Raw genomic sequence first — 17,387 nt, forward strand, 5'->3', positions numbered from 1 at the left:
CATTTTTAACCGATTTCAAATATTTGCTACTGTAGGAGTAAACAACTCAGTGTGTTTCTTAACAAATTTACATGCTTCTAGGATGTACATTGACGGTAAAGTGAGTATTTGGTGTTTTTTGAAGAGTGGTTTGCACGATTCCATTTGATCCGAATTGGTAAGTATTCTAACACATCTTTTCTGGAGGATAAAGATATTTTCCATATCATGACTATTCCCCCATAAAACGAGTCCGTAGGTCATTCTTGAATATGCGTATGCATAGTACGCGGAAAGGGCGGTTTGGAAATCGGTCGCGCGTTTGATGTGTTGTAGGGCGTATAGAAAGGAGGACAGCTTTTTTGATAGTCTCTGGATGTGCGATTTCCAGTCCATGTTACTATCTAGGTCGATACCCAGTACGGTGGCTGATTCTACAGACTCTAATATTGTGCCCTTGTGCTTAAAGGAAATTTTTGGTAAGAAATTGAATTATTTTGGGTTTTTCAAGGTTAAGTTTTTTATCTAACCAGTTTTCAATCTTTTCCATACTCAATTTGTTTTCGTTCATTTTTTCAGAACACGAGAACAATGAAACGTCAAAATAAGCGCTTTGATCTTCTATTTATTTTTTTATTTATATTTCGGAAAAGAAGGAGGTTTTTTTTTTTTTTCCATACCGTCGCCTGGCCCGCCTGATGTAAAGCGGTCACCGTAACCTATGGACGCCTGCAACTCAAACAGTGTCACATACGCGTTGCCACCCCATTAGAAACTTGTACATTCCCTTTTGGTTTTGAGGTTCGACTGTTTATTTTAATATACTTACAAAGCAGCTGTGTTTTGGTCGTTTGTATATTTTTAAATATACAAACTTTTTCTGAACGCCAACAACGCGATATGGTGAATATCAAATGAAGAATTTTGAATATTCTGATTGTTTGTAAACTTGCATTTTAATATAAGTATCTACAAAGCAGCTGTGTTTCGGCAATTTGTATATTTTTAAATAGGTTTACAAACTGCCAAATAACTCTTTTAACTCTTGTTATTCGTCTGTCTATGGTTAGAACTAACTCGGTTGTATGCGGTAATGGGCAGTAATAGCGTAACTTGGTATGTAACCAACTTCGTAGTTTAGATGCGGTTTCAGGCTCCGAAGTATTATTGGTTATCATATATGTAGTACAGCAATGGAATAAAAAAGTAATATGCTAATTCACTTAAGCTAAGCAAAATAAGAGCTAAGTACATTTTTTTTTTCGTGCTTGGTAAATGTGGCGGTAACTTTGGAAAATTGGCTTATATACCCACGAAATTGTTTCAATAGGTACCGTATTTTTATTATTATTACAGTTTTGTTTGTTATTATTACAGTGATTTGTTGCAATTCTTTGTTTCGCTGATCCCTTATTGGGTAAAAGCCTCCTCGAGTCCCTTCCATATATTTTCATCAAATTTTTTCTTGATGTTTTGACTATATCATCTAACCAACGTTTATGTGGTACCGTATACTAAACTTTTGAAGGTTTTGAGTCCGTTTTTGTCGTCGTGTGTATAATGTGAATGTTTCAGTTACCTATCATCATTCACTTGCCATTTCCCATTATTTGAAGTGCGCAGTAGATCTTTTTCTTCCACTCCTCTCTATCGGCCGTCATTTCCATGCGTCCTTTCAATCAATCAATCAATGAAAATATTATTTATTCAAATAGGCTTACAATAAACACTTTTAAACGCACTTTCACTCTCATATCATTCTTCACACCGTCCATCCACCTCTTCTTAGGCCTTCCACTACCATTGTATCCATCCACCTTCTTATATACCACTCGTTTCGCAACATTACCTTCATGTCTCCACATTACATGCCCATACGCAATGCGAGTGGAAGCAAAATAAATAAAATTTATATCGGAAAACTTCACTAAACTACATACAAATGCGGTCTTCAAATATTACCTACTCTCAATAGGTTAGCCAAATACGAGTATAGCCACCGATCTTTCTAGTCAGCATTTTAAGCACCCTTCGCTTTGAGTGACTTAATTAAAGTACCCAACTACGGCGTAGTTTGATCCTGGTCGCGGCACCAAAATGTAAAAACATGCAACTATTCATGGACCGCGTCACCCGCTCAAACTAACCATAATGCTCTCATGAGGAAGTTTTTCGAACTCCAGTATGAGGCGACCTAAAGATCCGTAGCAAGTTTACCTGATCAGGGATCATAGTATACTGGCCGGTGGTTTGGACTGAAAGTTCGCATGATTTGCAAGTCAACAGTAAATTTAAAGGGCGATACGTGGAAGTTAACTGGAAGGGACTACCTATAAAACTGGGTCAAGCTCAAGAGGGTTAATAATGAAAGTGCTTGCTAAGCCTACTTGAGTACGAGTAAACAAAATGAACCACAGTATAGGGCTCTTCAAAAAAGGAGTGTACAAGTTTCTAATAGGTAGACAACGCGCATGTGACAACCCTTGAGTTGCAGGCGCATAGGTTACGGTGACCGCTTTCCAGCAGGTGGACCGTATGAATGTTTGCCACCAACACGGTATAAAAAAGTTTACAAAATATAAATTTATTTTTGACAACCATATACAACCTGCTCTGTAAAGGAGCGACATCTATTTTTCCAATTTTAAAGGCGCCCACTGATGGTCAATCCACCGGACGGCAACGGTCTTTAAGTTCTTCGATACCACTTTATACTTCTACCGAGCTACCATCCGGTAGATTTATCTAGCAAGCTTTTGACAAAATCCAAACCTACCTAACATCCCATTCTAGTTTGTCCTTCAATCTATCCTTGTCCAAAACTCGGGAACTTTACACCAATAACGAAAGACCTTTATATTCTCCATCCAGCACACAAACTACTTTCAAACCCCGCTGCGAAAGCTCACAATAAACTGGTCTCATTTTAATGTAAAATTGGGACGAATTTTGATCCAACGGAGTTAGCAAAAGGACAGTGTGTTAAAGTTCATGCATTTGATCGCATATCATTATACTGTCGCGCAGAGATTTTGCTAAAATTCTAGATCGATACACAATTTCGACTACAGTTTTATGGAGATTTCTACTAATTTAAGGGGATCCAAGAAGATTTTTGAAAAAGACAGTTAAATCTAATTTCTTGAAAATTATGATTGTTACTGAGTTGGAATGGAACTACATAGTTCTGTTCAGGTCGCATAACATTATGCTAGCCTGTGCCTGTACAGTGTAACCAGTAACAGTTAAACCGTACCTAGTTGAAATTGTGTATTGGTCATACAAGGCCTGAAGATTGAAGCCTGTGAGGCGACTCAGGCGACTCAAAGATTTTCTCTAATTACTCTACATGGCAGGAGTTGTTTGACACGCCTCTTATTGATCAAGCGTTAGTGAGTCTCTATTTCAACTCTATCAAAATTCTTTTGTAGGCAATGATATCAAGTTTATGACGTTAAACTTTCGTGAGACATATTCAAATAATTAAATAACGTGAGTAACGTGATATAATAACGTGAGTACAACCGTATTTAAATTAATTATTTGATATCAAGTTTCTGTATTTAAGACTCGAGTCTGTTTTTGAAGTCATTTAAAGGTCGAATCGATCCCAATAACTTTTGTATTTCTTGAATAAATAAATGTCACATACAAAGAAAAAATACCAATGCCTCCAAGTGTTCCAAGCTGGATTCGAACCAGCCTACTCCGTTACTTTCGACCCTTGTTTTCGTGTACCGATGGCCGAGTGGTTCAGGCATCCGTCCGGTTAACGGAGTACGCTGGTTCGAATCTAGGTTGGAACACTTGGAGGCATTGGTATTTTTTTCTTTGTATATGACATTTATTACTACTACGACTACTTAAAAATACAAATTAAAATATTTCCTATGAGAAAATAGTTTAATTTGATCTAAGATTCTTGAATACAGTTCTCAATAATGTATCTCAATGCTACTCATTAATAACAATAGAAATCTACATATTCCTCTCAGCTAAAATTATCAATCTCAATTTCACACCTACCGTGCTCAAGTCAATAGCGCTTAGGTGCGGTTTCCGGGAATTCGACTAAAATCACACCTTGAAGGGTGCGATAATTCGATCAAGCCGACTTTGATTACCCGGGGGAGCCAATGTTGGCATAATAGTTTGGGAAGTAGCTTCCTGTATAAGGAGGCGATGTATTGTCATGGGTGGTATTTCACGTACAAGGAAGTAAACCGAGAAAACTAAGAAAAAAAGATCCCGATGAATTCATCAATTGAGAACTTCCTCTTTTTTTGAAGTCGGTTAAAAAGTTGCGTCAAAACGTTTTCGAAATTGCTAATGTTTTTAGGAAAAGATTACAAAAATGTAAACATATCAAGACATTTATAGATGAAGACTTTGTTAAAAGTACTTAGTTAATTACAAAATGGTAATATTTTCTTTAATTTCTTAGGTACAGGAACCTTTCTAAATAGAAACGAATTATATACCTACTTACATTCTTGCGTTAGTTTTCAGAAATTTCCTCTATTAATTGCAATTTGAGATTGCAACTGGAACATTGCAGTGCTACCATAAATTGGGTTTACTCTGATTCACGTGGTAACATTGATCAGCTTGAAACTTATGGAAGGTTGCAACCTACACGATGAAAGTTTTCAGAATTGAATTCCTTATGTCTTAAAATTCGGTGTCAAAGATATACCTCCGAAGGCAATAATTGAGTTATTGGCCTTCGAGCATTTTGGATCATTACAAACAATTTACCGTGTGGTGACGGGTTAAGAATTTCACTACCCCCTTTCTTCCCGTGGGTGTCGTAGAAGTTAACTTTGGGATATGGGTTAAATTGTGCGTAGGCGAGAGGCTGGCAACCAGTCACTGCAATGTCACAATTTCGATTTCTTTCAACCCCTTTTTGCCAAGAGTGGCACTGAAACTTAGTAGTTCATGTGCTCTGTCTACCCCTTTATGGGATACAGGTGTAAACAATTTATACCTACATGTGGTTTTGGCAGATAGGTAGTTGGGTTTCCCTCATAACACCGCTATTACCTACGAATAAAACAAATTGTCGGTAATCACGCCATTTCCGTTCAAAATACCAGTAAACAGTGTTTTTTATCTCGTATCTGTTGAACAGTCACGAAAGATAAGTGCACATTAGTATTATTTGATTTATACGAAACATTCGTGCAAATTACTGGCAGCATACACGGTCATATGTTTAAATAAACGGAATTTAAAATGCCGCTCATTTTATGCATGAACGAATTGTGAAATATCGTTCATATTTTGTGGCAAGTGAGTGATTCTTGGTGCCGTGCCGTAGACGTAGGTCTCTAGAAAGAAATTGTTGAAAAGTCGGAGGTTAATACTAATACATACTAATATTATAAATGGGAAAGTGTGTATATGTTTGTTTGTCCGTCTTTCGCGACAAAACGGAGCGACGTATTGACAATATTTTTCAAGTGGAGATAGTTGAAGGGATGGAAAGTGACATAGGCTACTTATTGTCTCTTTCTAACCCCCCCTTTATCTAAAATGAGGGGTGGAATTTTGTATGGAGCATTCCGCAGTTTTCAAATTTAAGGGGGGCGAAGCCGCGGGAAAAGCTAGTATTAAATAACTCGATCAAAGTCACCAGTTATAAACCTACTTTCATGTATTTTCGTCGCATAGAAAAAAGTACTAAAAATAGGCTGAACGATTCTAAAAATGCGTTACTTTATGCACAATTTAAAAAGAACAAACCAGAAATCCACCTTTCTGGGCCATGCATAAGCACAACCGTCATTCTCTCGCTAGTGCCTGAACCTGAACCACGACGGGGACTTAAAAATAAGTTAATAGGTTTATCAAATCTTCTTTTTTGAAGTTAAACACCGAGCGTACACCTACGATCATTTAAATAGTTTTCTAGAATAACTTTCGTGAAATTCGCACTGTTTCCATTTTGACTTGTCCCTCCCCTGTTCCTGCACTCACCCTGTCGCTTCCCCCGGCCGCTGTCCATGGGCGCCCCGCGGCTGATGCTTTAAGCTATATCGTATGCATGGGTGCGCGGGGCGCCGGGCGGGGGCGGGCATCTTTTATGTAGGGTTTCTGCTCGATCTTGCCTCCGAATCCACGGGAGTAAAAAAAAATAAGTTAATAGTTTCATATCCATATTCTAAAGCATCTGATTCCAACTTCTATATGTCGAGTAAGTTGCCGTCACATGACCCGCAACTGTATTGACCCCAATTCCACTGTGAACTGTCTAAACTATCCCACAACTTCTATGCCAGAGACAAGTCATACAATTATACGTTAGCCCACGACATTAATGCTGAAAATTAACGTTTAAATAAAGGCCTGTATGAGTGTACATAAAAGTGCACGATTACGTCTGTTCCATTACTGCTTACTTGGCTGGCGCCATAACCAAAATAAGTTTTGGCCTCCAACACAAGAGCACGCCACTTTGCTCGGTCTTGAGCGGTATCGCGCCAGCTTTCGCCGACGCCGAGCTCACGGAGGTCTACCTCCACTCTATCCGCCCAACGATATTTTGGGTGGCCAGCAGGACGGCGTTCAGTCGGTCTTCCCAAGTAGGCTCTTTTGATTGCCCGATCTTCACTCATCCTTTCAAGGTGACGGAGACGTTGCGCTTTGGTTTCAATATTTGGCTCGGCTACTAGTTCCTCAATTTTGGCATTCTTTCGGATCCTCCAAGTTCCAACTTATTATTTTATTTATTATTTATTTATTTATTATACTCAGAATTACAAACATAACTTAAATACAATGCTCCACAAAACTACAATTAGTTTGACTGTGGAGTCGTTTCAGTCTCTTTTATACAGTTTTCCTATTAAATATATTTAAATATACAAATTAATATATATAACTTCTAAATGTGTTGAACCTACTTAAAACAATTTGAAGTAGGCAGGATCGCTTATTATTAGAGGGGGGAGAGTATCCAAGAGATGTTTTTCACACGTTGGGGTTGGAATAGCCTTTAAAAGTACTTTTTTGATTGATATACATATTGGTACCAAATTTCAGCTTTCTAGATTCCAACTGCCTTCGTCTCTTTTTATGACGGTAGGCAGGATCCTAGAATCTTTTTTTTAATAGCCTTTTTTTGGATTCCAACTGCCTTCGTCTCTTTTGACGGGTCCTAGAATCTTCCTTAATACCCTACGTTCTGTGACTAAAAGGCTGTTTTCCTCCTTAAGAGTAAGCGTGCTGTTCCATTACAATCATTACATTATAGTATACTAGCTTTTGCCCGCGGCGTCACTCGCGTTAAATTCGAAAGTTGCATAATGCTCCGTACAAACTTCCACCTCCCATTTTAAGGTGGGTTAGAAAGAGACAAAAATTTGCCTATGTCACTCTTCATCCCTTCAACTATCGCCACTTAATAAAATCACGTCAATTTGTCGCTCTGTTTTGCCGTGAAAGACGGACAAACAAACATACACACACTCATTTATAATATTAAGTAGGTAAGTATATGTATGGATTTTATGACGTCTCCGACTAAATTGCAAGTCTACCAACACACAGTCGGTGTGGTGAGCCTTTACTCGCCCGCAATCGACAATACCATTGCACTTGCAACTTCCCAACTTTGACACCTTTGCGAACTTGTGTGGAAGTTCCCTCGCTTACCGCAGATATGTGGCGATTATACTTTCAAATGAGGTCACTTCAACTATGAGAATGTTAAGTCGGTGGAATATCTTCGGCGTAGCAATACTCATATACATACTTACTAGTGTGTACTAATACCTACTTAAGTTTTCCGTGGATAGCCTTAACTGTAGCCGTAAATTTTTGAATATCTACATTATCTTCTGGTTATTTTGGAGAGACATGACAAATGAGTTTGAAAGTTTTGATTTTTCCCAATGATTTTTTAAGCAAGACGAGGTACACCTACCTACTCGTAAATATTTGAGACGTATTAAGTATGGTTTCACAAGTACAATTTAAGATACCTAAAACTGAATTAACAAATAACTAAGGCGACAGTTTGTTCCACAATTTATCTAAACCAGTTAGGATGTTACCTGAACAACACGTTGCTTTATCACATCGATATCCCTGATTATTCCTATATTTCCTGTAAATATTACTAGTAACCAACTTACAAATAAACTCACCGATATATTTAAGTATATCTATCCACAAAATCTGCCATAGCCTTAACCCAGGCTGAGAAACTAGTTAGCTGCTCCCAAAACCCCAAGACAGGGTTCAATGACCCGGTCATGGACACACAGTACACTTGGAGACCTTGAAAATCTGCTTCCCTCTTCTTGGCGTCAAACTCCTTGAGAAACCAGGAGTAAGCAACAGTCCTTTACCATGACCAATTGACCATATCGCTGATCATTCCTATAAATAGTACTAGTAACCAACTTACAAATAAAACTCACCGATATGCTTATATCTGTCCACAAAATCCACCATAGCCTTAGCCCAGGCCAGCTTCTTGGCTGCTCCCAATAGCCCAAGACAGGGTTCAATGACCCCATCATGGACACCAGTACAGTACACTTGGAGACCTTGGAATTCTGCTTCGCTCTTCTTGGCGTCGAACTCTTCGAGGAACCAGGAGTTTTCGAGGGAGCCGGTGAAGAGTGCGTCGAGGTAGGGCTTGAGAACTGGGCTGAGGTATTTCTTGTCGTCCTTTACTCCTGAGATGAAATAAAAGACCAGCCTTAGAAAAGTTAGAAGTTTAAAAAAGTACCTAAATGAAAAATTGTCAAAACGACAGAATCTTCTAATATTTTTTGATAAGTAGAATATTTGAATCCCGAAATTCATCCACATTTCTGACCCTTTAATTTTTCAAGTATAAACTCGCGCGCGACAAGGCAAGTTGTGCTAGAGGGGCTGGTAAAGTAAGTAATAAAACGAAGGACCGATAGAGAAGAAAGCTATTTAAGTTGGACGTATAGGTACCTGCTTCAAGTTCGAAGATCAATAAAAAGTGTGAGGTTGACAGTCATTGACTAAGAACTTCTCCAGACTCCATACTCCAAATCTTTTGGAGCATACCAAGAATGGCTCTTTGTTTCAAAAGTTTTATTTATAGAATTACCTTTATAAAGCCAGTTGAGCACGTTCCTCATAACATTGAGCTCATCTTCCAAATTCTCTGTCCGCAGCTCCGGGTCCCGTCTGACGGCGTCTATCAAGCACGCTGAAGACGCGTCGTAGTAGTCCTTCAGCTTGTTCCATTTCTTTGACCTACATAGTGGAATAGGACCCTTCTGAGTTGGAAAGCCACAAACCGGTTCTGCATGAGATTTTTATAGAGGGCTTCAAATTAATATTATAAAAGGATGATTTAGGGTAAACTTTATTCAAACAATCTCTTTCGCCAAAGCTTTATCACTGAGAGCATTATCAATGAATTAATATTGACCTTTCACTAAATCTAAGGATATTTTTGATTTCGCAGAATTATAATATCTAACAGTCGGGTCAATTATAAAATGTTTGCCAAACAAATTATAAGAATTTAGAGAAATCTGGAATTTGACCCAAAAATAAAAGCTAAGGAATGAAAACCTTCGACTTATGCAGATATAAACAAAAAGTGTTACAGGTATGAAGGAACCTTCTACAGATAGCAGGTTGCCAGGAAGTGGATCAACTGGTCCATCCTTTCATGTTTCAACTAGAATGTTCAAACCGTGGTTTAAATTTTTCTTTCCTACGTCACTTATATCAGGTTTACCTGTAAGTGGTAGTATCTCTGTCGAACTCTCCAAAACTTCTGGTCTCGATATTGTTCAGATACAGGTCTCGTGCTTGGTCAAGCATGATGGCTAGGATATGGATCAGCTGTTCTATGATTTCGTGCTGAGAAGTCGCTTGGAGCAAGTTGGCACGGAATGTGCTGTGGTTTTCCTGTGGAAATGAGATACTTAGCATAAATTCACCCCGTATGCACGCCTTTCATTAACCAGGCACTCGGCGGGGTCCACCATTTAGTATTGAAAACTGTCCCATAAGAGGTAGCGCGCCTCATGACTCGAAAATTTTAAAATTTTGTTCTACCGCTCGAGGAGCCAATTTTATTGAGTCATGTAATATTGTTGAGTCCTAAACATACTAAATGCCAAATTTAATGTGCGGACAAAAAGATGCTAGAAACAGTGGCGTCACTTTTATCTTACTATGCGCACTTGCCGTTGGCTCGTTGGGTGGACGACATTCGAAAATCTGTGGGGCACTTCTGGATGATATTAGCCCAGGACCGGGATAAGTGGCGTACACAAAGGGAGGCCTATGCTCAGCAGTGGGCGATTAATGGCTGAAATGATGATGATGATGCGCACTTGGTGTGCAACCACAAAGTAGGATACAATCAAATGTGAAAATGTCAACTCACACAAACCACCATGTTCTTACAAGCCACCAGCTCGCTGGCGACTCTCCACAAGTACATCAGTTGACGCCTTGTGAAGCTCGGGATTCCTGTTGTCGGCTTCGGAACTCTGTTCAAGTGCTCCCAGCGAGAAAACAGCACCGATTCCAGGGACTCTGAGGGTGTGAGTAGGATTTCTTCGGACCCTGAAAAGATAAATACCTTCTTATTGCCTCCTTCAGAGGTAGGAGTCATTTTGGTTAAGTTTTAGAGTTGGGGTTCGGAGATTGGGTTTGGATGAGGGATTAAAACTTCTTGCAACTTTTACCGCGGCATGTTTCTACTTTTTAACTCCCAACGCAAAAACGACGAGGTTTTATAAGTCTGACGTATCTATCTGTCTGTGTGTGTGTTTCTCTCTCTCTCTCTCTGTGGGGTCGTAGCTTCCTAACGGATGAACCGATTTAGATTTCGTTTTTTTTTTATTTCAAAGCTGAATTAGTCGGAAGCGTTTTAGCCTAGCCTAGCCATGTTTGATGAAAATTGGTCCTCTATGTCGAGGTTATCATAAGACTCATATACAGTGAGGTTATTCTAAGACTCATAAGTGAGGGACATGAAGATTCAGTCTATAAGGAAGCAGTAGATACTTACTAGGCAATCGGTGCAAATCCATGAGACACTGTCGAATCGTCGCTGCATCAGCGGCTCAATCAGTACCACTAGCTCCTCGTCTCACCAGGGTACGTAGCCGAATGGCACAAACGCTCACGAAACGAAACGCTCGTAGATATCTATCTCTATCGCTCTTGCGTATGGGCGCGACAAAGCCAGACTACCGTTCGCGAGCGTTTCGAGAGCGTTTGTGCCATTCGGCTACGTACCCAAGGCAGTCCGATCTACTGGATAAATGTAGCTTGCTGTTGCTTCTCGCTCACATCACATCACATACCAGAAATGTTCAGGGAATTAAATAGGAGATACTTACCAGGCAGTCGGTGCAAGTCCATGAGACACCGTCGAATCGTCGCTGCATCAGCGGCCCAATCAGTGCCACGAGCTCCTCGTCTCACCAAGGCAGCTCGATCTACTGGGTACACGTAGCCTGCTGTCGTTCCTCGTTCACATACTGCTAACAACCTGAATAAAAAGAAATTCCATTTGAATCATATCATAGTATCTAAGATGATATATATTTCGTCATCATAAAGCTATCGTTGTCTTAGTGTGTTAATCCGCTTACTTATTGTAGTGCCTTTTACTTAGGTAAAGAAGTTCAGTGCCAATGATTTTATCTTTGTTTGAGCCGTTATCCTTGTTTGTCTACTCTTCTTAGAGCAGCAGCCATTGGAACTTTTGGAACGCCGTGCTTTATTTAAAGATATTCACAAATATATTCAAGTATGCTAACATTCCAAAAAAAAATTGATTTGTATACTCACGAGTCCAAAACCAGCAGCAGATGATGTGACGCATGAGTTTGCGCAATCAATCGCGCAGCAGCCTGACTGTGCGCAGCGCAGCGATCCACGCGCCGGCGCAGCGCGCACTGCGCCATGTAGCGGCTCACACCGCGGAGGGAACCCTGGAAGAATGTCTCTTAGAGACTCAGGAAATTCTACAAGATATCAACAGATAGGAGAGAGTGGCACTACTGCCACTAAGACGCTGTAGACCGAGCAAAGTAGCGTACTCTTGTGTTAGAGGCCAAGCCTCATTTTGGGTCATCGTACATACAAATCAAACACATAAAGTTGATATATAGATAGTACTACCTACTTAAATATGTTTTTAGAGGGGGCTTCAGGGGAAGCCAGCCACTCCAATTCGTAGATCTGCCACTGGAACTGCTGGCTCGTACAACTGCTGCTGGCTGGAACTCAGGAGGTCGAAGCCCGAAGCGCGTCGAGTTATCTACAGTACCTACCACACGTTCGGCTCATGGTACCGTGATAATGAAACACCTTGAGAATTGAGAGCATCTATCCTCGCCACGGTACAAAATTCAGACAAATCGGAGTCCAGGCTGGCCTCTTACGAGGCATACCAAAGTTGCCTGATCTATGGTTGATCTATTCTACCCACTGATGGTACCAGGTTTTATACGTGCTACCAATGACATATGAAACACTAACCTGATATATCCCTTCTCTCATCTTATCCAGCAGTGAGTTGATGGCTCCAGCTATCCTCGCGATGGTAGACAATTCAGAGAAGTGCGCATCCACGGTTGCTTCTAAGGATGGGTGCCAAAGCTGCCATGTAGCTGCTCGTTCAACGCACGTTGTGTTTGACGGTGGGCCTACTGCCGTTGTGTAGTAACCCTGGGGAATTGTTATGAGTAAAAATGTTTGATCCAAAATTCATGCTGTTAAGGCAAGAAAAACACAAGGTATATTTTAAAGACAGTAAGACCTGTAAGTAGGGGAGCAAATTGTACAACGCGGGCAGTGTTTTGGCAGGTAGGTGAATTTTACTAGTACAGTACTCTAGGCCTTTAGAAACAAAAGCTTTCATATTTAAAAACAAATAAACTGTTTATCATCAGCTTGATCTGATTCGCAGCAGTGTAGTGTAGCAACGCATGGGGCTTGTAAGCGGAACGCGGCAGGTATTAAGCGGCCACACTGACTCCAGAGACCCTCGCTCCCAGCCTCATGCTGGGAGCGAGGGGCTTGGCTTCGATTTCGCTGGCTCTCAAGGACCATCACTCAAGCTGCGCCTTCCAAAATGGCCCTTCTATGGCTACTAGCACAGGCTAATACTAGTCTAGAAAATTAAAGGTCAGAGTACCTGGTTGGCAGCAGTGTAGTGTAGCAACGCAAGGGGGCTTGTAAGCGGCACGCGGCAGGTATAAGCGGCCGCACTGACTCCAGAGACCCTCGCTCCTAGTATAAGCTTTGCTTCGGCTTCGCTGGCACCGACACGGACCATCACCCAAGCTGCGCCTTCGACGATGGCCAGACGGCGATCGGCCATGGCTTGTGGTGGAGAGGCTGCAAAGAGAAATATGACCAGTAACATTAGTGTCGACTACCAAAGACGTCCGCAATTTTTTTCTAATATTTAGCACTTTATGTAATTAAATTTGCCTTTCTAGAAAGGCTTATATGCACATGAAGTATATATAGATTTTTTAGAAGGAGCTTACTCATATTCTTCATATTGTACAAAAATAACCTTTCTATTCTTATTTCAGAACTTGAAGTTTATGTCCTTGAAATATGTAGTACCTAATATATATTTATTGCTAATACCCGCCCTTTTGAGAAGTTTATTTGTTTATTTATTTGCAAATGTTCTGTACAATGTATCGTACCTATCTATCCTACAATTATTTCATATAATCCCCTTTGAAAAGATACCTACTCGTAATAATTGCAAGTATCCAAAACACTTAATTACATTTTCAAACCGCATTCATTGTTTATTTTCCCGTGCAAATAAACCACCCTTTCAAATCAATTCACGTGAAACAAACTATTAACAAAGCCGTTTCCATCCACACCCCATACATAAACAGCAGCCATTTTCGTAAACACTCTATTAAAATTTAATCAAACTTCCTCCCGAACCGTTTTCATTCACACTCGTCTCTTGCTAAAGAAAATTTTACCTTAAATCAAACAGACTTAATACTTTTTTGATGGGGATATAGACCGTGATTACCTTTTTGATTTTTGTCTAGCTCCCGATATTTCGACGCAGTTGCATGCATCATAATCACGGAAAACTGGTTTTATCATGATGCATATATGGTTTTATCATGGTGATCATGATGCATGCAACTGCATCGAAATATCGGGAGCTAGACAAAAATCAAAAAGGTAATCACGGTCTATATCCCGGTCAATATAAGTCTAATGAAAATAACCGTGAATCATTCAAAACACTTTTTTGATGATAGGCACTGGTCCCACCGTGAGCTAGTAAGCTATGAGCTATCGGCTATAAAAACGAACAAAAGATAATCACTCCCATGTAAATAAAAGAGACACGGCGATGTTTATAACTACTCGCCCAGCGGTGAGCTTATATCGCCGTGTCTCTTTTATTTGCACGGGAGTGCATATCTTTTGTTCGTTTTTATAGCCGATAGCTCATAGCTTACTAGCTCGCGGTGGGACCAGTGCCATAGTGAAGTAAAGTAGGTATAATAATCCAAAATACTAGCGAATAAGGTTCTAACCTAATCACGATATGTAGAGAGGGAGTCGCCGAATTCCGCCTCAATCCTGAAAATCTGGGGAAATATGTAGAAAGCTGGCTTTTGCTTGCGGCTTCGTTAAATTCGAAAATTGCGGAATGCTCCATACAAACTTTCATCCCCCATTTTAGGGAAGCAGAGGGTTAGAAAGAGACAAAAAGTAGCCTATGTCACTCTCCATCCCTTCAACTATGTTGGCTTAAAAAATCACGTCAATTCGTCGCTCCGTTTTGCCGTGACAGACGAACATACAAATAGACACACACACATACACTTTCCCATTAGTAAGGATACTTACATGAATTCGAATCTTAGGTAGATAACGAAGGTGATTTACAGTTCCGCGAAACTTATGATGAATTATTATTATTAGGTCCGCGTTGAAATGTCGTGCGAAAACAACGGAACTAGTTTGTGTGTAAACGGTGAACGATATTGTTTGAGGTAACTTGAGCGATGGGATCATTAAAATTTAGGCGGTATAATGTGACTTTTAGAGGTGTTCTGAAGTTTTTTGTTTACTGATTCACTGATTTTTGTCACAGTTTCATTTTCTTTCAACCCCTTACTTGCCAAGAGTGGCACTGAAGCTTTAGTAGTTTCATGTGCTCTGCCTACCCCTGTATGGGATATAGGCGTGATTGTATGTGTATGTGTGATTTTTTTTAATGGTTCTGTATTTTTGACGAGCTTTTCTTTAGTCCTTAAATACTTTTATGTTTAGGCACACCTCGGACACTGGCGATAAAATATATGAAAGAGGCGCGTTCCTATCACCAACAGTCTAAGCTCGTGTAGGTGAACGCGTACCATGCTTGTATGAGTGACATATGACAGGTCGACTGTTCGCGTTTCTGACAGGCGGTAACTGTGAGGTAACCGAGAGGGGGTGCGCGGCACTTTCAGCGGGGAGTGGGAGTGACCATACTGTACGATAGTACTCTTTATTATACTGTGGTTTAGGTTGGGATGTGTTTGTTAGTACAAATAAAATGGCTTTACTCACCCAACCTCGCTCAGCTCTTTAAGCTAACAGTATTTTGTCGATTCTTAACAAACATCTCTCCCCACGAATCTTCTGCCCCAGCCAGACCCTACTTTTTGTTTTTTTACGAGGATAGCAAAACCGTAATCCCAGTCTCTGAGTAGCAGTATTTGTCCAACTGTACACGGAGAGAAATTTGCATTGTGAATTTAACAAGTTCGACTTGTTGCTGGTTTATTCGTTTGAAACAAAATTATTTTAGTAAACGGAATAAATCACAATGTTGATGATACAAGTCGAATTTGTTCGAACAACAAGGTCAAACTTGTTAAAAGATATTTAATTGAATCAGCCAAACATATTTTAAAACAATATGAGTCTTGTTGCTTTTATAAAATCGACTAAATAAAATATTGATTCAAATAAAATGAAACTTCTAGAATGTACTAGTTACACTTAACAAAATCTAACTTGTTGTTTGAACCAAAGATCACGTAGGCGCTATTTTGATAAAAAAACTTGTTGAACGAACATGAAAATTGGTTGTTTTTTCTCTCAGTGTACCGGTACCGGTGTAAGTTGGGCGCTCCACCCACCACTACGAGTCTCTAAAATAGTCAACACTATTCATGAGTGACTCACCCCTCTCTAAGTAGCAGTACTTGTACGGGTGCGCCCGCGCAGCCGCCCTTGCGCAGAGCACACGGGAGCCACCACCACCGCGGGCGTGCGCACAACGCGCAATCAGCTCCACCCATCGCTCCAACACTTTATCCCTGAAAATGTAACAATGTTAGTCTTTGAATTGAAGTGCTTTGCATCCGTTGGCTCGTTGGGTGGAAGACATCGCAATTTTCCGCGAGTCACAACTGGATGAGACTAGCTCAGGACCGGAACAAGTGGCGTACTAGAAGAGAGGCCTATGCTCAGCAGTGGGCAATAAAATACTGATATGATGATGATAATTAGTTTGCCCTAGCAGATTACATTTGAGGAAATGAAGCACTAACCTACACAAATACCCTGCAGGCGTCAAAACTCCTCCCATTTTTCAGCCTCCTTCCCAGTGAGGCGCACTCTTCCGTAGCCTGTCGGCCCCTCTTGGAGATAACAGTCTTCGTTCCCATCATTTAGTACTGACAAAGAGTCGAGGGTCACCAGGTATTCCAAAGAACGGGAACGCATCTGAGGAATAAAACTTTCTATAAAACGAGAGCATTATAAGATAATACTGGAAATTTTAAGCCGATATAACATTTTTGATGCTGCTGCTGTTGAATTTTTCTATAAGATTATCTAATGTAATTGCAGGAAGCAGATTGTGTTAAGAATGGAGGATGATCGTGGCGCGAAAACGGCATACCTAGGTCTCTCAGTAGGACGGAGGCCAAGTGGACGGCCTAGATATCGTTGGGGTGATGCCGTTGAAGCGGATCTGCACGATCTCCAAGCATACAACTGGAGGGACGTCGCTAAGGATCGGGATGTTGGCGTGCACTCGTGTCGGAGGCCAAGACTCATTTTGGGTCGCTGCGCCAATGAGTAGTAGTAATTGCAGGAAAAAAAGTGACCCCCCCCCCCCCCCCATGCATACTATTCATGATCCATGATAGACAGTTACGGCAGTGGAGATATTACCATGCGTTGGTATGACAATATTGAGATTTGAGATGGTCTTTAGCTTAGAGTCTGTTCGGAAAAAAAGTCATGAAATGTATGAAGTCCAATACATTTCACGGCTCTTCTCTTTCCGAACAGACTCTACACGGGGCGATATCCTTCAAATAACATGAATAGCATATCATACGAAACATAAGGAAGCAGAAAGAAACTCGATTGACGCA

The 17,387-nt window shown here is 40.5% G+C and overlaps 1 protein-coding gene across 1 annotated transcript in view; it reads right to left on the reverse strand.

Annotated features, from left to right (window-relative positions):
- The window catches only part of LOC125230543, a 50,150-nt gene extending 33,438 nt beyond the window's left edge, over positions 1-16,712 (reverse strand). The window contains exons 1-10 of the mRNA XM_048135724.1: positions 16,554-16,712; positions 16,186-16,319; positions 13,145-13,347; positions 12,487-12,675; positions 11,794-11,936; positions 11,340-11,491; positions 10,376-10,557; positions 9,719-9,891; positions 9,077-9,225; positions 8,409-8,669 (exon numbers count right to left, since the gene is read on the reverse strand). Of these exons, the coding sequence (XP_047991681.1) occupies positions 8,409-8,669; positions 9,077-9,225; positions 9,719-9,891; positions 10,376-10,557; positions 11,340-11,491; positions 11,794-11,936; positions 12,487-12,675; positions 13,145-13,347; positions 16,186-16,319; positions 16,554-16,591 (1,624 nt within the window). The 5' untranslated portion in view covers positions 16,592-16,712. The remainder of the gene's footprint in view (positions 1-8,408; positions 8,670-9,076; positions 9,226-9,718; positions 9,892-10,375; positions 10,558-11,339; positions 11,492-11,793; positions 11,937-12,486; positions 12,676-13,144; positions 13,348-16,185; positions 16,320-16,553) is intronic.
- Between the last annotated feature and the right edge of the window lie 675 nt (positions 16,713-17,387).

Source organism: Leguminivora glycinivorella, chromosome 10 (genome assembly GCF_023078275.1).
Source record: "Leguminivora glycinivorella isolate SPB_JAAS2020 chromosome 10, LegGlyc_1.1, whole genome shotgun sequence".
NCBI classification, from domain to species: Eukaryota; Metazoa; Arthropoda; class Insecta; order Lepidoptera; family Tortricidae; genus Leguminivora; species Leguminivora glycinivorella.